The 24,281-nt window shown below is 41.8% G+C and overlaps 1 protein-coding gene across 7 annotated transcripts; it reads left to right on the top strand.

Moving 5' to 3' along the window:
* Nucleotides 1-463: 463 nt before the first annotated feature.
* Nucleotides 464-22,723, top strand: LOC117515078 (N-lysine methyltransferase KMT5A-A-like). 7 transcript variants are annotated; one of them, XR_004562035.1, is made up of 7 exons: nt 1,111-1,197; nt 5,434-5,541; nt 14,316-14,426; nt 21,847-22,009; nt 22,097-22,287; nt 22,424-22,518; nt 22,667-22,723. XR_004562035.1 is itself a non-coding variant. In XM_034175596.1 (6 exons), the coding sequence occupies exons 1-5, from the start codon at nt 469-471 to the stop codon at nt 22,251-22,253; spliced, it is 585 nt and encodes a 194-aa protein (XP_034031487.1). In that variant the 5' UTR covers nt 464-468; the 3' UTR covers nt 22,254-22,287; nt 22,424-22,611. The 7 variants fall into 7 exon arrangements, 5 of the variants coding, with proteins under 5 accessions (XP_034031487.1, XP_034031490.1, XP_034031489.1 ...); XM_034175596.1 differs by lacking the exons at nt 1,111-1,197; nt 22,667-22,723 and adding an exon at nt 464-510 and having other exon boundaries at nt 5,430-5,541; nt 22,424-22,611; XM_034175599.1 differs by lacking the exon at nt 22,667-22,723 and having other exon boundaries at nt 1,080-1,197; nt 5,430-5,541; nt 22,424-22,611.
* Nucleotides 22,724-24,281: the final 1,558 nt, after the last annotated feature.

Here is a 24,281-nt window from a genome sequence, read left to right as displayed (position 1 = left end):
TGGTTCACCTGTCAGTGGTCACAATGTTATAGCTGATTGGTGTGTGTGTGTGTGTGTGTGTGTGTGTGTGTGTGTGTGTGTGTGTGTGTGTGTGTGTGTGTGTGTGTGTGTGTGTGTGTGTGTGTGTTTAATACCTTTTGGGGAACAAAACCTGACAGCACACTCACAGTATGGGGAACAAATTTTTTGTGGGGAACAAAAACCGGGACCCCACTAGGGAATTCATTGAAATGGATGGAGGAGAGGATGCTGATATACCTGGTGCAAAAATTTGATGAAAAAAAAAAAAAAATTCCCACTTTTCACAAAAACCTAGAGCTTTGTGTTTAAGTGTGTGTGGGGCTGCCCACCTACAGACTGAAAAGGGTACTGCAAGTAGACTTTTTTTTAAGCACTCTTCACACACGCTTCACTCCTCCCACCAATCAAACGCCGAGTTCACTGTCACGTGAGATGATGCTAATTTCCATGTTAGCTGGTGATGAGAAGAATCGATTCAAGACAATCAAGGTAAGCTAATATAAAGGTATGTAGCTACAATTCTTACTAGATTCATATTTTGAAAGAGGAACAAGTGATTCTGACGTACGACTTTCAGAGTTTTAAAAAAGTGTAGATTTCTCTGCAATTAATTTTATTATTACCATTACGAACGTTAGCTAGGCAAGCTAACATATGAAATGCAGTGTGCTAACGTTAGCTTAACTAACTAAATGTTCGATGTTATCTGAGCAAGAAGCTAGTTTATCATCTGTCATATTTTCTCAGTCAGCTGGACATTTGATGGAAGATGGCAGATTCAGTTGGTAACCAAAAAATAAGTTTAGTCAACCATTAATTTAATTACTTTAATTTACATTTAATTAATTTATTAATGTAACGTTAATCCAAAATAAATTGTACCAATAATTTGTGCGAGTGAGCCTTCATAGCACTCCGTGCCCATGACCTAGTCAGCTATTCATTTAATTGCTTAACCATTATTTTATTTATTAATGTAACGTTAATCCTAAATAAATTGTGGCGGAACCAATAATTTGTGCGAGCGAGCCTCCATAGCACTCCGTGCCCATGACCTAGTTACACCACAGACGAGCTGTGTGCGGGCCGGGATGAGAGGAGCAGTGATGGAGCAGGTGCGGGGTGAGATCTCTCGGACAGCTCTGACCCTGGGAGGAGACACCACCGCAGGGACAGGTCAAGTGAAAGTTTTTGCGCTGGGCATTAGACATGTTCACAGTGTTTGTGCTGTTGTTTGTACAGAGGAGAGTTAGGATCATAGCGCTAATACGAAGCTAAATGGCTACAGCCGCTAGCTAACTTGTACTCTGTATTGGTGCGCCGTGTTTGAGTTTTAAAACAAGAGATTTAATGTTGATGTTAATGTTAATGATCTCACAAACGTGAAATGAGACATGCAATTTTAGGAGAGAAGGGCAGAGTGCGTTGGAAGAGTGTAGTGAGCGGCTATGTAGCTTCACATTAAAGCAGTGTTGCCAGATTGGAAATATGCAACTATCGTACCAAAACTTCAAAATTATAGTATTTTGGGAGAAATTATTGTACACAAACAAAATGCATACAACGTAGCTATTTTAGCGTTTTTTTTTTTTAATTTCCAATGGTGACGGGGTGGGCTAACCTACATATGTGCGCATGTGCAGCCAAAAGTCTACATTACAGGTCAGTTGTCTCTGGCCCAGGGAGGGAGGGGCAGGGCCGAGAATTGGGAACTCGTTACTTTGTATGGAGAGGGGGTGGTCTTTCAAATGACTTTGTCCCGGGCCGGCCAAAGCTAGCAGCAGCCCTGTGTGTGGTGTGTCTTTGATGCCGCCTGAGTGCAACGCCTGCAAAATGATTCTTGGGTGTCAGAGAGAGATGCGTGTTTGGGCAACCAGCTGAAATTATCGTACATTTTGGCTTTTTTCCCCATTATTGATCGTACAGAGGGCAAAACTATCGTACAAATACAATAATTATCGTACATCTGGCAACACTGCATTAAAGGGCCTTTCAAACTAGACGCGTCAAAAGCCGAGCTACAATGGCGCTTCTGACAGGAGCGCGCATTGCCGCTTGTCGGCAGGCTGATGCGGTTCAATCCAATCCAACTTTCGACACTCTGAGTGACATATGCGTTCTTAGAACGACGCGTCGGGCCAAAACACAGATGAGTGGCAGAAACCACTGATCTCTACAAAATGGATTGGACCAATCCATTTTCAGTGGTTTCTGCCACTGATCTCAACAAAATGGATCGGTGTAGAAACCACTGATATGTACAAAACATTAACGTGTCACAGGACTGCTCATTATAGAGCAGTTTTCGAAAGAAAAATCATTGGAAATGTTTTTTGTTGTTGTTGTTACCTCAAAATTTCTGATTACTGTAAAAAAAAAGAAGTTTAGAACACTTGTAATTAAAATAGCTAAGTAAATCAACAAATGGTTCTTTAGAAACCTTTCATCTGTAAATTAAAACCACCTGTTATTTCAGATTAGATTTCTTGTTTAACATAAGGAACCTTGAACATTTATTTTTAGACAAATAAAATAACATGGAAACTTGTACATTTTTTAAAGTCTGGTAGATTATTTATCTCATTTCAACCAGAAAAAGACAGAAAATAAATACAAATGTGTATTATAAATGCAACAGGAAATAATTTAACAATGACTGCAGTGTGATTGTAAAGTAGGATTTCTGTGACATAAACCTCATGATAAATTTTTTTAAATAGTCATTTAAACTTGTAATTTCATCAAAATATGTAATTGCCTTTAATGTTGTTATCAGGACAGTCATTTCTAAAATATGAATTTGAGCACAATAAGTGGAGAGTTTCTACTTGTGCAAATGTCTTTGGACTTTGATTCGTGGACATTTTTAATGATCCGTTCATTTATTGTTAAAATTAAAATGTAACAGCTTTTTAAAAATAATAAAATGGTTGCTGTTTAAAGAGCCTTTTATTTAGAAGCAGGTGATGTTCTGCTGGATTCTCGGGACCAGATGAAGGTCTCTTCTGCAGCTTTGACCTCTGGTGGTGTTGTTGAAGACACTTGTCCTATTTTGAAGAGCAGAGATGTTTTCTTTCGACTGGACTTCGTGGTGTTCAGCTCATCAATGGAAGTTTGGTTGTCTGCACAGCAAATGTTCCTGATTGTGACAAATAAATTTTTTTTTAAATATAAAGAAACACTATATATATATATATATATATATATATATATATATATATAATATGAAGGAAAAAAATGGCCAAAAAAAAAAACGCCTGAAAAAATAAGTTTAAAGTTGAGCTTTTGTGGTGTCTGGAAAAAAGCTGTAGCTTTAGTTGTTAAAAATAATAGACTGAACCATCTACAAATTAAAGCGTTCACTCAGATCAACTGTGCTAAAAAGCTAAGCTAACGTTAGCCGATCATTAACCCTTCACAGCTATGCAGAAACGTCATGTTTTACTTTTATTTTATCCTCACCTCAATAAAGCTGCAGAACTAACCTCCGTTTGGCAAACTGGGACTGAGCATATATCCAAAAAGTGGGAGATTTCGGACTGAGTGGGCTTGCTCCATCACCCCGACTGCCTGCTTCGGTCTGCCCAGGAATGATGCCTGAAGGCTGGCTTCTTCGTGCGGGTCGGCCCGCTGTCGCGGTTCAATCGATATCCCACCAAGTCGTCAGTCATCCCTTGGTCGGCGTCACTCCGAAAGTAGCTGAAAAAAAAGCTTCTCCCAGCAGGGTGATGGGAGAATTGTTCGACTGCTGTTTTTTAAAGCTTTTTTGTGGTTCAGGCGACGCAAATTCAAGATGGCGATCGCTGAGCCAGAGTGTGACGTAGCCACAATCTCCGCCCCCTTGCCGCTTCCGAAGCAACGCGTCTGACGTCATGACGTGTTGGAACGCATCGGCCTGATGCGCTAGGGGGCGTTAAAACATCGCGCTAAAGCGTTCAGTGTGAAAGGCCCTTAAAGAAGCCACTTCCAAAGTTTCCCTAAATGTGATAAAACCCCTTGTCAAGTGAAATGGTACCAAATAATCATTTGACATTGTATAACAGCTAGGGTTGTCAGAGTTAAGTCTGTTTAATCATGATTAATCACAAAGAAAATTGATTGATTACTCATACATTAATCGCACTGCATTTACGCATTTTCACACAGATTTATGAAATAGAAATGAGTTTGTCTGTTAAATGTGACCAAATACTTGGTCAGTATACTATTTTATTTCAAGTGTAGAAAAAGTAATATGTAAATTACATCAATTGGTCAATAGTGATTAATACATTTTACTACACTATTTTTTTTAAATAATCCATTAACAGTGCAAATGTGTACACTATAATGTAATTATTGACATATTTGTAGTGCAATTAATAAATGCTCTAGAAGGCAGGAAAATGGCATTGATTTCATAAATGTTCACTCCTTTTTGTGTTGACTCTGTAAATGATCACACATAATTTAATGGCAAAAGGAGCGCTACAGTTTTGAACCCATGAGATGCTTGATTTTGGGTCAGTGTTGTGAAATGTGATCATGACGTGTGTGTATTATTACTACTCATGTTGGGAAAGTGTAGTGACACGGACCCACAACAGGGGGCGCAAATGAACGGTCAATAGATGAGCCAAAATATAACAATTTAATGTTGTGAATGTGCACAACGAACATACAGACAATCACAGAATATCATAACAGTCAATACACAGAGGTGACGTGTGGGCAGGCTCGAGGATAGAAGACATCTATCCTGAGAAGAGCCAGAACCACACGATTTCCGCCGCCCCAGAACCTGGTGAATACTGGAGCCGCCAAGTCCCGAATTCCCAGGTGATCACCGTCCCCGACTGTCGGATCTGGTACTGCTGGCGAAGAACAAAGACAGTCAAGTGTGGGTGTGTGTACACCCAGTAACAACAACGGTGGGAATGCCACCTCCACCTCTCACTCAACACGTTGCAGTGGTCTCAGAGGAAAAGGAGCGCCGTCTTGCACAGCCTCCTCACAAACGACCGGTTCTCCTGCAAACACTCACAATCACAGATTTATAAATCTCAAAAAAAAGGCTGAGAGTAGTACCTCCTATGAAGTATGATATCTCGGCAACGAGGTGGAGATGACGTCTGGTCTTTATGGAGTGAGATGATGTTGAGTAGATGGGTGACAGCTGTCAAGAGGTAATGAGCGACAGCTGTCACCCCCGGCTGTGTCCATGGCGGCAGCGCCCTCTCGTGCCTGAAGCCTGCACTTCAGGCAGGGCGCCCTCTGGTGGTGGGCCAGCAGTACCTCCTCTTCTGGCGGCCCACACAACAACTCAAGCCCTAAGCAAGGTCTTACAGATGGAACCATCTACCCTGTCTTGACAAACTGAAGCATAAAATGATAAGTTGTGAACTTCCCTTTCTATCATTTCTCTACAGACAGAATGCAGAGGAGGAGAGCAAACCCTAAAAAGAATGGCAGAACATCATGCCATCAAGGGCATAGACCAGACTGGCATGTTGGATTTAAAATACATAAACTCCACCAAAGGCAAGTGTTCCTCTGTAGACATACTTGATTGTACTTGGTACCACACATGTCTGCTTGTGATAGATTAGCACTAACTCGTGATCAAACAGCTAGCATAGTTGTGAAAAATACCAGGTGACGGTAGGGTTGCCAACTCTCTGAAAAATAAATAAGGGACACCTCACCGCCAGGGTCGACCGACCATTGCCTTCACCCTTCCCAGCGTCTGTGTGAAATGATTTTTAACCATTTGACTGTTGACTTGACCCTGAATTTAAGTAGATGCATACATGCATTTGTTCTGATATGAACACGTGGAAAACAAATTATTATTTAGCAATTTATTTTTAGTGCAAAATAAATTTTCACTCACAATTTCAATATGAGCATTCTGTCCTGCTTCAGAGCATAAAATTAAAAAAAATATTTAAAAATAAATCTCTCTGTAGTGCTACTGCTTAACTTAAAATTGTATAAATTAACAAAAAAACAATTGAAAATTTGCATCATCCAAAACAATGTAACAGTGCACATTTACACATTTAGTGTAATAAAAAGTGCAAAAAATAAAGTCTGAAAAGTAAACAATACTGTTGTCGCGCACCTTTTCCACCCAGCCATTTTCCTTTTCTCATTCTCCCTGTGTTTTTGCATTCTTTTTTGTTTGTTTTTTTTAGGAGGAGTAGTAACGACGTTACAGACATTACTGTCCGTAGACATATCTGCAGTGTCGGTGTCTGTATCGATATCAACCATGCTGATTTGTTATTGTCGTCCAGCGACCGTCGTCGGCTCATGACGTCGGTATCTTCTTGCGAGCAGATGTCCCTCGACCAATGAGATAAGAGTGATTCTGTATTGTCAACTCGTATCTGTCAGCTCATTGGTGAAAAGCAGGAGAGAGGCTGGGATCAAATTTACCGTAAGTTTCCATATAAAGCGCCAGTCAATTCCATTGACATTTTACAGACTTTTTGATTCTCACAGAAATACGGGACAAACTGCGTCCCGTTTCAGGTCAATACGGAATGCACACTTTTATTTCCAAATAAGGGACGATTCCGTTTTTCAAGGGACGGTTGGCAACCCTAGGTGACGGTGGCATTGATGGTCAGTGATAATAGTGCCAAACACACTGTCTCAGGTCGTGCCCTGTGGGGAACTGGCATAAATCCCATCCCCCACTCAGTCATTCTACAGCCACAGACACACACTCTCAGGTCGTGCCATGTGGGGAACTGGCATTAATCCCATCCCCCACTCAGTCAGTCATTCTACAGCCACTGACACACACTCTCAGGTCGTGCCGTGTGGGGAACTGGCATTAATCCCATCCCCCACTCAGTCAGTCATTCTACAGCCACAGACACACACCGTCTCAGGTCGTGCCGTGTGGGGAACTGGCATTAATCCCATCCCCCACTCAGTCATTCTACAGCCACAGACACACACTCTCAGGTCGTGCCGTGTGGGGAACTGGCATTAATCGCATCCCCCACTCAGTCATTCTACAGCCACAGACACACACTCTCAGGTCGTGCCGTGTGGGGAACTGGCATTAATCGCATCCCCCACTCAGTCACACATTCTACAGCCACAGACACACACTCTCAGGTCGTGCCGTGTGGGGAACTGCCATTAATCCCATCCCCCACTCAGTCAGTCATTCTACAGCCACTGACACACACTCTCAGGTCGTGCCGTGTGGGGAACTGGCATTAATCCCATCCCCCACTCAGTCAGTCATTCTACAGCCACTGACACACACTCTCAGGTCGTGCCGTGTGGGGAACTGGCATTAATCCCATCCCCCACTCAGTCAGTCGTTCTACAGCCACAGACACACACCGTCTCAGGTCGTGCCCTGTGGGGAACTGGCATTAATCCCATCCCCCACTCAGTCATTCTACAGCCGCAGACACACACTCTCAGGTCGTGCCGTGTGGGGAACTGGCATTAATCGCATCCCCCACTCAGTCACACATTCTACAGCCACAGACACACACTGTCTCAGGTCGTGCCGTGTGGGGAACTGGCATTAATCCCATCCCCCACTCAGTCAGTCATTCTACAGCCACAGACACACACCGTCTCAGGTCGTGCCGTGTGGGGAACTGGCATTAATCCCATCCCCCACTCAGTCATTCTACAGCCGCAGACACACACTCTCAGGTCGTGCCGTGTGGGGAACTGGCATTAATCCCATCCCCCACTCAGTCATTCTACAGCCACAGAAACACACTCTCAGGTCGTGCCGTGTGGGGAACTGGCATGAATCCTTCCCCCCTTAAGGGCCTTTCACACTGAATCCGTCAGATGCATCAAATACATCAAAAATCGGTCTAAAAAGCATTATTTTCAATGAGACGCGTTGCATTTTAGATGCGTCAGATGCGTTGCGTCAAAAGCCGAGCTAAACCGACGCATGTGACGGGAGCGTGCATTGCCGCTTGTCAGCAGGCTGACGCAGTCAAAGTTCAATCCAATCCAGCTTTCGATGCTCTGAGCTGTGACGTACCTTTGCGTTGTCCAATAGGAACGACGCGTCAGGCCAAAATACGGAAGACTAGTGGCAGAAACCACTGATCTCTACAAAACATACTTGTCACAGACTGCTCGTTTATGGAGCAGTTTTCTGAAGAAAAATCATTGGAAATGTTTTTTGTTGTTGTTGTTACCTCAGAATTTCTGATTACTGTTAAAAAAATTTAGAACACTCATCATTGGAAGTTTAGTTGTCTGCACAGCTAATGTTCCTGATTGGGACAAATAAAAATATTTTTTTAAATATAACTAAACACTAAACAGTTTATATATATATATATATATATATATATATATATATATATATATATGGGGAAAAAACGATGGAAAAAAAAAACACCCCAAAAAATAAGTTATTTAAAGTTGAGCTTTTGTGGTGTCTGAAAAAAGCTGTAGCTTTATTTGGTAAAAACAAAAAAGACTGAACCATTTAGAAATTAAAGTGTTCACTCAGATCAACTGTGCTAAAAGGCTACGCTAATGTTAGCCGATCATTAAACCTTCATAGCAGTTCAGTAAACGTCACGTTTTATTTTTACATTATTCTCACCTCGATAAAGCTGCAGAACTAAACTCCATTGGGCAAACTGGGACTTTGCGTATATCCAAAAAGTGGGAGATTTCGGACTGAGTGGGTTTGCTCCATCACCCGGCTGCCTGTCTCGTTCTGCCCAGGAATGATGCTTGAAGGCCGGCTTCAACTTGCGGGTCGGCCCGCTGCAGCAGTTCGATCGATATCCCACCAAGTCTTCAGTCATCCCTCGGACAAAAAGTAGCGAAAAAAAAGCTTCTCCCAGCAGGGTGATGGGAAAATCATTCTACTGCTGTTTTTTAAAGCTTTTTTGTGGTTCAGGCGACCCAAATTCAAGATGGCGATCGCTGAACTTTATTCAGATTGTGGAAACAGCCAGAGTGTGACGTAGCCGCAATCTCCGCCCCCTTGCCACTTCCGAAGCAACGCGTCTGACGTCACGACGCGTTGGAATGCATCGGCCTGATGCGCTAGGGGGCGTTAAAGCATCGTGCTAAAGCGTTCAGTGTGAAAGGCCCTTAAAGAAGCCACTTCCAAAGTTTCCCTAAATGTGATAAAACCACTTGTCAAGTGAAATGGTACCAAATAATCATTTGACATTGTATAACAGCTAGGGTTGTCAGAGTTAAGTCTGTTTAATCATGATTAATCACAAAGAAAATTAACTGATTACTCATACATTAATCACACTGCATTTACACATTTTCACACGGATTTATGAAATACAAATGAGTTTGTCTGTTAAATGTGACCAAATACTTGGTCAGTATACTATTTTATTTCAAGTGTGGAAAAATTAATATGTAAATTACATCAATTGGTCAATAGTGATTAATACATTTTACTACACTTCTACTACTGCACTAAAAACGGACTATATTAGGTACTGAGTCGCACCATATCTATCTCATTTGTAGCACAGGACTTTTGCACATTGTTCAGTTGTTCCATTGTTTATTATATCGCCTATAGTTGTCATACAGTTTTACATTTCCTTTTGCACTCTCTCAATTGCTACACTGTCCACATGTTACACAATTTTACATTTCAGCAAAGGACTTCACGTGTTTCCTTATGTGATGTTGTTGTTTATTCATGTTATATTGTCTGGTATTGCACTGCGTGCACTTTTTAAGGAGCAGCCCGCCTAATCTCGTTGTACTATGCAGACTGTGTTTGCTGTGTATAATGACAATAAAGGCTTTCTATTCTTTCTATTCTATTCTAAATGCAACAGGAAATAATTTAACAATGACTGCAGTGTGATTGTAAAGTAGGGTTTCTGTGACATAAATGTCATGATGAATTTTTTTTAATGGTCATTTCAACTTGTAATTTTGTCAAAATATGTAATTGCCTTTAATGTTGTTATCAGGACAGTCATTTCTAAAATACGAGGGTAGGCTGAAAAGTTCTAAGGCTCACTATGATGCATTTGTGGAATTAAACCAATTTAGAGCTATTTTTCAACATAGTCCCCTTTTAGCACCACACACTTTTTCCAGCGGTGCTGCAGTGCTTCAATTGCCTTGACGTAGAAGCTTTCATCTTGAGTTGAAATAGTCTTCAATGGCAGCTATCACCTCATCATCACTCTATTGCTTCCCCGCTAAGTTCTTCTTCAGGTTTGGAAACAGATGGAAGTCCGAGGGTGCCAAGTCAGGGGAGTATGGTGGGTGATCTACCAGTTCGAAGCCACATTCGTGCACAGTAGCCATGACCACCACTGACGTGTGAGCTGGGGCATTGTCTTGATGGAACAGCACTCCTTTCTTCAGTTTTCCTGGACGTTTCTTTTTTTATAGCCTGGGGTAACTGTCTCAGTAGGTTAGAATAGTACTCTCCGTTGATGGTTTGTCCCTTTTTATGGTAGTTCACGAACATAATGCCCTTGGCATCCCAGAAAACTGAGGCCATGACCTTCCCAGCAGATGAAACAACCTTGGCTTTCTTTGGAGGTGGTGACCCTGGGTGTTTACACTGCATTGATTGTCTTTTTGTCTCTGGTTCAAAGAGGTGAACCTAACACTCATCCTGGGTAAGAAAACGTTCCATGTAATCAGCTGGATCCTCTTCAGAATGTTCCAAGTTCGTCTTTGACGTGACCAGTCTGGTGTGTTTTTGATCACACGTCAGAAGACGTGGCACCCACTGAGCGGAAACCTTTGACATGTCAAGTTCTTCATGCAGAATGTGTTCAAATCTTTCACGGGATATTCCCACAGCATCTGCTAGCTGATCTATCGTCAATCGCTTGTCATCCATCATCATTTCATGAACAAGGTCAATGTTTTACTGGGTTGTGGCTGTTACAGGCCATCCAGACCTTGGATCGTCTTCAAGACTCTCTCTACCCCTGTTAAATTCAGCTGCCCATTTCTGCACTGTAGATATGGAGGGAGTATTATCCCCTCATGTCGCAACCATATCGGCATGAATATCCTTGGGCGTTAACCCCTTTTTCTGCAGGTACTAAATGGCACCACGATGCCAGATTTTGTCCATTTTTGCTACAACCCGCTACCACGAACTTTCAAACTCAGCTGTGAACCATAAAGTAGTATATAACCTGCAAACAAACAACACAGTTAGTCATCAGAAGAGTTTAACTTAATGCATGACGAGTTTCACTGAACTGGCATTACTCCTTTATGGTGAGCCTTAGAACCTTTCAGCCTACCCTCGTATGAATTTGAGCGCAATAAGTGGAGAGCTTCTACCTGTGCAAATGTCTTTGGACTTTGATTTCGTGGACATTTTTAATGATCCGTTCATTTATTGTTAAAATATAAAATGAAACCAATTTTAAAAAATAATAAAATAGTTGCTTTTTAAAGAGCCTTTAATTTAGAAGTAGGTGATGTTCTGCTGGATTCTCGGTACCAGATGAAGGTCTCTTCTGCAGCTTTGAACTCTGGTGGTGTTGCTGAAAAGCAGAGATGTTTTCGACTGGACTTCGTGGTGTTCAGCTCATCAATGGAAGTTTGGTTGTCTGCACAGCAAATGTTCCTGATTGGGACAAATAAATATTTTTTTAAATATAAAGAAACATTAAACAGTTTTTATATATTTATATATATATATATATATATATATATGTCCAAAAAAATAAGTTATTTAAAGTTGAGCTTTTGTGGTGTCTGAAAAAAGCTGTAGCTTTTTTGTTAAAATTAAAAAAGACAACCATTTAGAAATTAAAGCGTTCACTCAGATCAACTGTGCTAAAAGGCTATGCTAATGTTAGCCGATCATTAAACATTCATAGCAGTTCAGTAAACATCACGTTTTATTTTTACATTATTCTCACCTCGATAAAGCTGCAGAACTAACCTCCGTTGGGCAAACTGGGACTTCGCATATATCCAAAAAGTGGGAGATTTCGGACTGAGTGGGTATGCTCCATCACCCGGCTGCCTGCCTCGGTCTGCCCAGGAATGATGCTTGAAGGCCGGCTTCTCCGTGTGGGTCGGATTCCGACACGTTGACGGATTGGCCTGATGTATTCAGTGTGAAAGGCCCGTAAGTCAGTGATTTTAGAGCTATACACACACACACACAGTTTCACGTGGTGCCTTGCCGGTTCTGAAGCAACGCGTCTGACGTCACAACATTTTGGAACGCATCGGCCTGATGCGCTAGGGGGCATTAAAGCGTCGTGCTAAAGCGTTCAGTGTGAAAGGCCCTTAAAGAAGCCACTGCCAAAGTTTCCCTATATGTGATAAAAACCACTTGTCAAGTGAAATGGTACCAAATAATCATTTGACATTGTATAAAAGCTAGGGTTGTCAGAGTTAAGTCTGTTTAATCATGATTAATCACAAAGAAAATTGATTGATTACTCATACATTAATCACACTGCATTTACACATTTTCATACATATTTATGAAATAGAAAGGAGTTTGTCTGTTAAATGTGACCAAATACTTGGTCACTATACTATTTTATTTCAAGTGTGGAAAAATTAATATGTAAATGACATCAATTGGTCAGTAGTGATTAATACATTTTACTACACTATTTTTTTTAAATAATCCATTAACAGTGCAAATGTGTACACTATAATGTAATTATTGAAATACGAAGTCTGTCAAAGTATCGTACCTTATTTTTTTCAAAAACTATATGGATTTGAATCACGTGCGATTACATCAGCCAACCTTGAACCCTCGTGCGCATGCGTGAGTTTTTTCACGCGTGTCAGTTGCGTCATTCGCCTGTGGACAGGCTTTGAGTGAGGAGTGGTCCACCCCTCCCGTCGCAATCTCTTTGTCTGAGAAGTTGCTGAGAGACTGGCGCTTTACTTCATCAAAATTTTTTCAAAAACTGTGAGGCACATCGAAGTGGACACCATTCAAGAAATTCAACTGGTTTTCGGTGAAAATGTTAATGGCTGATGAGAGATTATGGCGTGATGCTGTCGCTTTAAGGACTCCCCACGGAGCGGGACATCGCGATGCGCCCTGAGCCGCTGCTGTCTGCCTGTTTCGAGCTGAAAAACTCCTAAATTAAGCCTCTGTTGACCCAGGACGTCGTGAGAGAACAGAGAACTTTCAGGAGAGGTCGGGATCAGCAGTTTATCCGGACATTCCACTGTTAAAGGAGATTTTGTAATGAAAGTGTGGTCGGGTCCGCGCATCGGGACGCAGCCGGCGGCGCGCGGCGGCACAGGAATAACACCTCCGTTGGAAGCCTTAAGGACAAGTTGGAACATGGCCAGCTGTTAAACAATTTCTCAGATACTCACTCAACTGAACACCATCAAAAGCCGCCTGGTTTTTACAAATGGTTATCAACACGGAGGTGTTTTTCCTGTGGTGGCGCTCGGCGGTGGCTGGGTGCCGACGCGCCAATCCGCCCGCACGTCTTTTCATTAAAAAAATCTCCTTTAACAGTGGAATGTCCAGATAAACTGCTGATCCCGACCTCTCCTGAGACTTCTCTGTTCTCTCACGACGTCCTGGGTCAACAGAGGCTTAAATTTGGAAGTTTTCAGCTCGAAACAGGCAGACAGCAGCGGCTCAGGGCGCTTCGCGACGTCCCGCTCCGTGGGGAGTCCTTAACGCGACAGCAACAGTTCATAATCTCTCATCAGCCGTTAAAATTTTCACCGAAAACCAGCTCAATTTCTCGAACGATGTCCACTTCGATGTCCCTCACAGTTCTTGAACAAATTTTGATCAAGCAAAGCGCCAGTCTCTCAGCAACTTCTCAGACAAAAGAATTGCGACCAGAGGGGTGGACCACTCCTCACTCAAAGCCTGCCCACAGGCGAATGACATCACCGACATGCTTGAAAAAAACTCACGCATGCGCACGAGGGTTCAAGGTTGGCTGATGTAATCGCACGTGATTCAAATCCATATAGTTTTTGAAAAAAATAAAAAGGTATGATACTTTATTGACAGACCTTGTATTTGTAGTGCAATTAATAAATGCTCTAGAAGGCAGGAAAATGACATTGATTTCATAAAAAATGTTGACTCCTTTTTGTGTTGACTCTGTAAATGATCACACATAATTTAATGGCAAAAGGAGCTCTACAGTTTTGAACCCATGAGATGCTTGATTATGGGTCAGTGTTGTGAAATGTGATCATGACGTGTGTATTATTACTACTCAAGCCCTAAGGTCTTACAGATGGAACCATCTACCCTGTCTTGACAAACTGAAGCATAAAATGACAAATTGTGAACTTCCCTTTCTATCTTTTCTCTACAGACAGAATGCAGAGGAGGAGAGCAAACCCTAAAAGAATGGCAGAACATCATGCCATCAAGGGCATAGACCAGCCTGGCATGTTGGATATAAAATACATAAACTCCACCAAAGGCAAGTGTTCCTCTGTAGACATACTTGATTGTGCTTGGTACCACACATGTCTGCTTGTGATAGATTAGCACTAACTCGTGATCAAACAGCTAGCATAGTTGTGAAAAATACCAGGTGACGGTGGCATTGATGGTCAGTGATAATACTGCCAAACACAGTCTCAGGTCGTGCCCTGTGGGGAACTGGCATGAATCACATCTCCCACTCAGTCAGTCATTCTATAGCCACAGACACACACCGTCTCAGGTCGTGCCGTGTGGGGAACTGGCATGAATCCTTCCCCCCCTTAGTCAGTGATTTTACAGCTATACACACACACACAGTTTCAGGTGGTGCCTTGTGGCAACCATGCTACAAGTAATAATTTGATCACTGACTATACTACACTGACTGCACACTGCTAATTGTGCTTTTTAAGTCTGTCCTGTAACACAAGATTTTTAAAGGTAATTGCCAGCTTAAATATCAAGTGGGTCACACACACAGTGACACAAAGTGATTTGTAATTTGATGCCTGTCTGTATATTATTTGTACACTATAGTGACTGCATAATATAAGTATAGTGACTTACTTTGATTTTTTTTGGAATTACTGTACATTTGTAGAGGCCCTTTCAAAGACAGCCCTAAGTTAGGGGAATTAAAACACTTTTATTCTTCTTCTCCCCATGTCATGTTCCCAGTGCCACTGGCTTTTGAGAATCATTTATTTTCCGTTCATGGGTTCTAGGCAGTAGTGCAGAGAAACTCGTAGTGCACATTCTCTGTGTCAGATAATTCTGGATGATTAAAAATACTTGAATTTGACATAACCCCCACTCAGTCAGTCATTCTACAGACACACACTGTCTCAGGTCGTGCCGTGTGTGGAACTGGCATAAGTCCCATCCCCCACTCAGTCAGTCACTCTACAGACACAGACACACACTGTCTCAGGTCGTGCCATGTGGGGAACTGGCATGAATCGCATCCCCCACTCAGTCATCTCATCTCGTGTGCGTTCCCAGATCTGCTGGGGGCTACCCTACCATTTTGAGGGGGGAGCAGCACATTAGTATTTTAGCTTTTCCTCGATCCGTGTAAGAGCTTTTGCAGTTTCTCTTAGTTTGATTGTATCTTCTTCAAAGATATCCTCAGTTGTTACTTTCGGGCACTCTTGGCTATTGACTTGCTGGCATTCTTCTACAACCCCTGGCAAAAATTATGGAATCACCGGCCTCGGAGGATGTTCATTCAGTTGTTAAATTTTGTAGAAAAAAGCAGATCACAGACATGACACAAAACTAAAGTCATTTCAAATGGCAACTTTCTGGCTTTAAGAAACACTGTAAGAAATCAGGAAAAAACATTGTGGCAGTCAGTAACGGTTACTTTTTTAGACCAAGCAGAGGGAAAAAAAATATGGAATCACTCAATTCTGAGGAATAAATTATGGAATCACCCTGTAAATTTTCATCCCCAAAACTAACACCTGCATCAAATCAGATCTGCTCGTTAGTCTGCATCTAAAAAGGAGTGATCACACCTTGGAGAGCTGTTGCACCAAGTGGGCTGACATGAATCATGGCTCCAACACGAGAGATATCAATTGAAACAAAGGAGAGGATTATCAAACTTGTAAAAGAGGGTAAATCATCACGCAATGTTGCAAAAGATGTTGGTTGTTCAGTCAGCTGTCTAAACTCTGGACCAAATACAAACATGGGAAGGTTGTTAAAGGCAAACATACTGGTAGACCAAGGAAGACATCAAAGCGTCAAGACAGAAAACTTAAAGCAATATGTCTCAAAAATTGAAAATGCACAACAAAACAAATGAGGAATGAATGGGAGGAAACTGGAGTCGACGTCTGTGACCGAACTGCTAGAAACCACCTAAAGGAAATGGGATTTACATACAGAAAAGCTAAACGAAAGCCATCATTAACACCTAAACAGAGAAAAACAAGGTTACAATGGGCTAAGGAAAAGCAATCATGGACTGTGGATGACTGGATGAAAGTCATATTCAGTGATGAATCTCGAATCTGCATTGGGCAAGGTGATGATGCTGGAACTTTTGTTTGGTGCCGTTCCAATGAGATTTATAAAGATGACTGCCTGAAGAGAACATGTAAATTTCCACAGTCATTGATGATATGGGGCTGCATGTCAGGTAAAGGCACTGGGAGATGGCTGTCATTACATCATCAATAAATGCACAAGTCTACATTGATATTTTGGAGACTTTTTCTTATCCCCATCAATTGAAAGGATGTTTGGGGATGATGAAATCATTTTTCAAGATGATAATGCATCTTGCCATAGAGCAAAAACTGTGAAACATTCCTTGCAAAAAGAGACATAGGGTCAATGTCATGGCCTGCAAATAGTCCGGATCTTAATCCAATTGAAAATCTTTGGTGGAAGTTGAAGAAAATGGTCCATGACAAGGCTCCAACCTGCAAAGCTGATCTGGCAACAGCAATCAGAGAAAGTTGGAGCCAGATTGATGAAGAGTACTGTTTGTCACTCATTAAGTCCATGCCTCAGAGACTGCAAGCTGTTATAAAAGCCAGAGGTGGTGCAACAAAATACTAGTGATGTGTTGGAGTGTTCTTTTGTTTTTCATGATCCCATAATTTTTTTCCTCAGAATTGAGTGATTCCATATTTTTTTCCCTCTGCAAAAACTGTGAAAACATTCCTTGCAAAAAGACACATACGGTCAATGTCATGGCATAGGGTCAATGTCAATGAGCAGATCTGATTTGATGCAGGTGTTAGTTTGGGGGATGGAAATTTACAGGGTGATTCCATATTTTTTTCCTCTGTTTGGTCTAAAAAAGTAACCGTTACTGACTGCCACAATTTTTTTCCTGATTTCTTATAGTGTTTCTTAAAGCCAGAAAGTTGCCATTTGAAATGACTTTAGTTTTATGTCATGTCTGTGATCTGCTTTTTTTCTACAAAATTAAACAACTGAATGAACATCCTCCGAGGCAGGTGATTCCATAATTTTTGCCAGGGGTGTCTTCTCTTTTAGGTCTTTTCTACCTGGTGGATGGTCCTCTCATTTTCTCTGTTTATCTTTGAGGGTGGTGTTTTCTTTTGTTAGTCTATCAATTTTATCTGTGTCCTCCTGGTGTTGCATTCTCTTGTTGTGCAAGTCCTCCTTTAATTTCTCTATTTCCATTTGGTTTGGCTGTTGCTTTTTATTACTTGTTTCGTTTTCCAGCAGTTTTTTCTGCCACTGGATTAGCATTCTTTCTTTCTCCTGTTTCTGTGTTGGCTCTGTTTCTTTCTCCTCTGCCTTTGCTTCTCTTTCTTCCACTTTTTCTTCCCTTTTTTTTACCCTGTCATCCTTGTCCTGTAGTTTTTCTGCTTGTCCTGGAGTTTTTCTCCAAAAGCTCTTCGCATTCCTCTCTCACTTTTGTCTCACTTTTCTTCTCTCTGTAGCAGCATTTCTTCTTGCTGTTTGAGTCGATGTTCTTTGTCGATTGAGCTATTTTCCCACTCTGAGTTTCCTTTCTTTGTGTAGCAGTGTTTCCACATTAGCCTGGGCTAGGTGTTGCTGCTGGTCTGTATTTTTTCCTGTCTTTTTTGCTCCCTTTTTTTCTCCCATCTTGTGTACTTCTCTCTTCTTTTTGCCTTCACTAAATGCTTTGTAGTCGAGGGTATAGTGGTTCCTTAGGTCTCTCCTATTGAGGGAGGTTGTTGTTCCTATATCTTCCTTGCTTATTCCCTCAATGTCTGCATCTGTGGTTTCTGTTGCCATGCTGTCATTGGCTATCTCATCCTGGCTAAGTCCAGCCTTGTCATAATCCAAATCCGTGTCTTCAAGTTCAGGATCCGTAATTAGTTTGGCATTTTTTTATCTTATTGAAACAGATCTTCCAAACGTTGATCTGAGCCTTGGATGAATGATGTTATGCGCACTGTCAGGCGTGAGTGTAGGAGAGCTGAGCGAAAGTGGAAGAAGGACAGATCTCAGTTGTCCTTCCAGTTACTGCGTGACTGTTGGCGTTTTTATCAGAAAACTATGAAGGCTGCTAAATTCAAGTACTCTTCTGATGTTATTGATTCGAACTGTCATAATCCTCGTGTTCTTTTTAAGATTGTAAATTCTGTTTTAAGTGCACCACAAATGGATGGTCTGGAGAGCTCCACTGAATTGTGTGAGAATTTTGAGTTTTTTTTTCTTAAAAAAGGTTGCTGGTATTAGGGCCCTCATTAGTTCTCCTGCTTATGACCCTTCTATCTCTGTGACATGCTCAGCTGTTTTTGACCAGTTTTAGTCTGTCAGTTTGCTGTCTTTGAGAGATATTATTGGTCATATGAAGCCTGCTGGTTCTTCAAATGACCCCTTGCCACCTCGTCTTCTTAAAGAGGCTTTTTCCATGTTGTCACCGTATGTATTGAATATTATTAATGGGAGTTTGGTTAATGGTATAGTGCCTACCAGTTTCAAGAATGCAGTGGTGACCCCACTTATTAAGAAATCTGGCTTGGATTCTTCTGAATTGTCCAATTATAGGCCAATTTCCAAACTTCCTTTTCTCTCTAAAATTTGGAGAAATGTATACTGCCAGTTGAGTTCTTTTCTTAATAATCATGACACCCTGGAGTTGTTTCAGTCTGGTTTTAAATCCTGTCACAGTACTGAGTCGGCACTGCTGCGGGTTTTTAATGACATTTGTATAGCTACTGATTCTGGTCACTGTGTTGTTTTGGTCCTGTTGGATCTAACAGCGGCCTTCGATACAGTGGACCATCAGATCCTCTTGTCTTGCCTGGAAAACCGGGTGGGCATTAAGGGTGTTGTTTTAGACTGGTTTAGATCCTACCTATCAGAGAGACGTTTTTGTGTCCGTATTGGAGCTACTGAATCTTGTGCAGCGCCCGTTGCATGTGGGGTGCCTCAAGGCTCCATACTTGGTCCGCTTCTTTTTTCTCTTTTTTGTATTTACTCCCAATAGGATCAGTTTTTAGGAGACATGATATCTCTTTTCATTTTTATGCTGATGACTGTCAAATTTATCTGCCACTGAAGCAGCAAAATGCATACTCTGCGAACCATCTCCTAGAGTGCATTGGTGACATTAAGGCATGGTTGTCCATAAATGTTCTACACCAGAATGACAAAAAGACTGAGGTGTTGCTGTTTGGACCTAGTGACACTTCCAAAATCAATGTTGATCTGGGTCCCATGAGTCAGTATCTGACACAGACAGCAATAAACCTGGGTGTAAAGCTGGACAGTGATCTTAAATTTGATGCTCAGATTAGGTCAGTAGTCAAGTCTAGTTTCTGTCAACTTAGACAACTGGCCAAGGTGAAGCGATTTCTTTCACGACATTTTGAGATTTTAATCCATGCTTTTATCACTAATCGCCTGGACTATTGCAATGCACTTTATATTGGGCTGAATCAGACTCTGCTTACTCGCCTACAGATGGTGCAAAATGCTGCTGCTCGACTTTTGGCTGGAGTTAGAATGTGCAAGCACATTACACCGGTTTTGGCCTCACTTCATTGGCTCCCAGTTCGTTTTAGAATTGATTTTAATATTCTTTTATTTGTTTTTAAATGTCTTCATGGCTTTGCCCCGCTATATCTGTCTGACCTGCTCCATTTATATGCCCCTTCATGCTCACTCAGGTCAGCTGATTTGTCACTGTTGGTTATCCCAAGGTCAAAGAGGAAGCGTAGAGGTGACCGAGCTTTTTCAATCGTTGCCCCGAGATTGTGGAATGATCTTCCTTTGCACATTAGGCAGGCTGATTCTCTCTCTGCTTTTAAATCGTCTCTTAAAACACATTTCTTCTCTTTGGCTTTTAACGCAGCTTGACAGGTTTTTTTTTTTTCTCTTCTTCTTCTTTTAGTGTTTCTGCTTTTAACTGTGGTTTATTTATTTTAACTTTCCTGTTCTTGTGTACAGCGCTTTGGTTGTTGGTTCATTTTAAAGTGCTTTATAAATAAATAGAGATTGAGATTTTTGGCTGGTTGTTTGTCGTTGTCTATATCCGTGCTGTCCTCATTTGTTTTTTCCCGTGTCAGATCCTCATGTTTTTCTTACTTGCTGCCATATTTGATTAGGGGTCGCCGAGTCGTCTCCGTTTATTGCCTCGTTTATCCTTTTTCTGTTCGTTGTCGGGGGGCTGTCCGTGGTCAGACCGGTCTTCTTTTTTTATTTATTTTTTTTATTATTATTTTTATTTATTTACTTTTTCTATTTTTTTTTTTACTACTTAAGCTAGCTAGCTCCAAGTGATAGCTGTTTAGCCTCTTGCTGCTTAACTGTAAAATAATGAAGATGCAAATTAAACACAGGGAGCGTAACGTTGGCCGACGTCCAGACTAGTTCAGCAAAGCACGTCGATGATGCGTGTGAAAAGGCGGTGCCCCTGGCTCTTAGAGCCGTACCATCGGCCCAATCCCCAGGCTCGCCAAATGACATCCAGTGGAGGCCGTGCTGCTCGGCGGAGCAAAAACACACCTAGCTAGGCTAAGCTGGCTAGCCTCCGTTGCCCCCTTACGGTCACCGACACAGCGCGGCACAGCGTTTATCCACCTTACTGCTAACTACTGCATTTTTTAAAGTTTGTGTGAAAGTGGGAGAACGGCACGGAGGCGCCTCGGCTGCGGAGGAGCCGCCGTTAGCCGCCGTAACTTTATGCCACGTCGCTAGCTCACTGCTTAGCTTGTGCTAAAGGAGCGCAGACCAGTAATATGACGGATCTTACCTTCGCCTGCTCGGTGGGCATGAAAGTAGCCGGTAAGTAACCCTTACCTCATATATTTTAAAAGTAACAGAGATCTGGTCGCGGAATCCCAGCAAACTATCTGTAACTCCCACCCGTCTTTAAAGAAACCGTGCCAGTGTTGTCATTTTGGAGCCACAGTGAAAACTCGCCAGTCAGTCATGCTACAGCCACAGACACACACTGTCTCAGGTCGTGCCGTGTGGGGAACTGGCATAAATCACATCCCCCACTCAGTCAGTCATTCTACAGCCACAGACACACACTGTCTCAGGTCGTCTCGTGTGGGGAACTGGCATAAATCACATCCCCCACTCAGTCAGTCATTCTACAGCCACAGACACACACTGTCTCAGGTCGTGCCGTGTGGGGAACTGGCATTGGTCTTATCCCCCACTCAGTCAGTCATTCTACAGCCACAGACACACACTGTCTCACGTGGTGCTTTGTGGGAAACTAGACTGTCTCAGCTTTAATTTGATGTCTTTTTAAGATTTTTCCAACTTTCCATTGTTTTGTTCATTCACATTTATACAGCTTTTGAACAGGGGTGACCAACCTTTCAGACCCAACTGTACACCAAATCATTGGTGCCATTCGAAAATTCAGATTTCTTTTTACTCTGAACAATGTAAAGTTGGCAATTCATGTTTTAACCAGCTCTTAATTTTGTGAACAGGCAGGGGTGTGTTTGCAATGGCACCTTTTACAAAGGGGGAATTTGTTGTGGAGTACCGTGGTCAACTGATTGACTTCACAGAGTCGGAGAGGAGAAGGAGAGTATACAATCCAAAATGCTCTGTCTTCATGTACGACTTGATGTGGCATGACAAGATGTGGTGGTAAGCATATGATGCAATATTCAGTGCATGATCTGATACCAATGATGTGCTTGGCTAAGCCACTATGATTCTTTTTGTCTCTTGAAGCATCGATGCTGCCACTGAAGATGGGTCCTTCAGAAGGCTCGTAAATGATAACCATGTTGATCCTAATTGCAAAATGAAAAAGATCATCGTTGGGGAAAAACCACATCTGTCTTTTTGTGGACAGAGACATATACGTAATTTCCTCTCCTACGTTTAACTATGGAGATAGCAATTGGCCATGGAGACAAAAGGTTTGTAAGTGACTAAGTGATTCTGTATTGTATGCTTTATCTATTGCATACATTTACATATTTTCATTAGTTTTTTCTTTACTGACCAAGTCATCCTTATAAAGGAGAGTTTGTTCTTTTCTTGCCCCATACTTAGGTGGAGACCCCCATCAAGCAAATGGAGGTAGAAACGGCAACTATGCAACAGGAGGAGACCACACCTCACGCTTTGATGTCTTCCTTGGTCTACCAGTATGTTTGCCTTTAACAACCTTCCCATGTTGTTTGTATTTGGTCCAGAGTTTAGACACAGCTGACTGTGAACAACCAACATCTTTTGCAACATTGCATGATGATTTACCCTCTTTTAACAGTTTGATAATCCTCTCCTTTGATTCAGTTGACATCTCTCGTGTTGGAGCCATGATTCATGTCAGTCCACTTGGTGCAACAGCTCTCCAAGGTGTGATCACTCCTTTTTAGATGCAGACTAACAAGCAGATCTGATTTGATGCAGGTGTTAGTTTTGGGGATGAAAATTTTCAGGGTGATTCCATAATTTATTCTTCAGAATTGAGTGAGTCCATATTTTTTTCCCCTCTGCTTGGTCTAAAAAAGTAACTGTTACTGACTGCCACAATTATTTTTCTTGATTTCTTATAGTGTTTCTTAAAGCCAGAAAGTTGCCATTTGAAATTACTTTATTTTTGTGTCATGTCTGTGATCTGCTTTTTTTATACATTAAACAACTGAATGAACATCCTCCGAGGCCGGTGATTCCATACTTTTTGCCAGGGGTTGTATTTTTGGGAGTTTGCCATGGGGGGCGGAGGGGTTTATTATCAAATGCTCCAGAAAAAAAGGTATGTGCCAGCTTAGATGGCCAGCCATTTTATGATCATATCTGTAACTTTGGTTAGTTCTTCATCCTGTATGAGGTTGCTCTGACCTGTTGTTTTCTGTGGTTATGCAAGTGCATTCAAAATTACGGACTGCAGATAAACTTGTACCTCTTGTCTGTGCTGTTTCTGCTACAACCAGTTGTTTTCCTGGAACATGCTCTACAACCACCTGCAACCTCAAAAGACACAGTTGTGTAATATGAGCTGGCGGTTGAGACGTGGCCGGTCTTGTGTCCGGTGTATTCCGGTGGTGTTGTCAGTGTCTGGTGTGGTGGTCTTATACATGATCTGGGCTGTACCAAAGATTGTACTGATGTTTGTGTTATGAAGCATTATGACAGTGTTCTCTTACTGTAGCTACAGCCTCATGGATTAAGTTGTTGTGAGCTTTAGATAAAGTTTTTTTTCTGCGTAAACACCACGTTGGTTGTGTAATGTTCAGGTTGCAATGAGTGCAGACATTTTTTTTTTTCAATAAGTGTGTAATTCAACTAATAGTAACCAAAATGATAGCCTGATGTCACACAAGTTATTCAACTGGTATTACAGCTTATTAGCTTAGAATGACAATAAATGGCGCTATCCGCAACATTTAATGGATTATAATATACTGGAGCCCCTTCTGTTCCTCAGAAGAACACCTTAACCTAAGATGTGTGTTAAATGTTCCTCAGAAGAATACCAAAACCTTAACTGTGTTAAATGTTCCTCAGAAGAATACCAAAACCTTAGGTGTGTGTTGAGGGTCCCCAGTTGAATTGTAATACCTGATAAGTCCCCATATGGTGGGTCCCAGTCAGGTCTGAACCCAAGTTAAGAATATTGTTAATTTGAAGTGATTTTCATAGTCCTGAAGTGTATCTGATCATACCAGATTTTTTTCAGAGTTGTGGGAGGTCTGGAAAGGGTGGCTCCCACAATGTAGGTTTCTTTCAGGTCTTCCCACAGCGTGACAAAAACAAGTATGTATGTGTGTGTGTGTGTGTGTGTGTGTGTGTGTGTGTGCTGGGGCTTTGGTAAAACTATGCTAGTTATTCTCCCAGCCAACTTTCCATATTCCCAGCAAGCTGGCTGTGTAACTGCATAGGGCTGGTGCATGATGAAAACTGGTGG

This window comes from Thalassophryne amazonica, chromosome 8 (genome assembly GCF_902500255.1).
Source record: "Thalassophryne amazonica chromosome 8, fThaAma1.1, whole genome shotgun sequence".
In the NCBI taxonomy this organism is placed as follows: Eukaryota; Metazoa; Chordata; class Actinopteri; order Batrachoidiformes; family Batrachoididae; genus Thalassophryne; species Thalassophryne amazonica.
Note: the sequence above shows the minus strand (reverse complement) of the source record. Positions and strands in the feature narration are given on the sequence as shown.

Excerpts from the sequence above, each read along its gene's own strand:
- LOC117515078 (XM_034175595.1), top strand. The coding sequence starts at position 1,113 with ATGAGAGGAGCAGTGATGGAGCAGGTGCGGGGTGAGATCTCTCGGACA. Across the intron at positions 5,542-14,315 it reads ATACATAAACTCCACCAAAG|ACAGAATGCAGAGGAGGAGA; the intron begins GCAAGTGTTCCT and ends TTTTCTCTACAG. Across the intron at positions 14,427-21,846 it reads ATACATAAACTCCACCAAAG|GCAGGGGTGTGTTTGCAATG; the intron begins GCAAGTGTTCCT and ends TTTTGTGAACAG.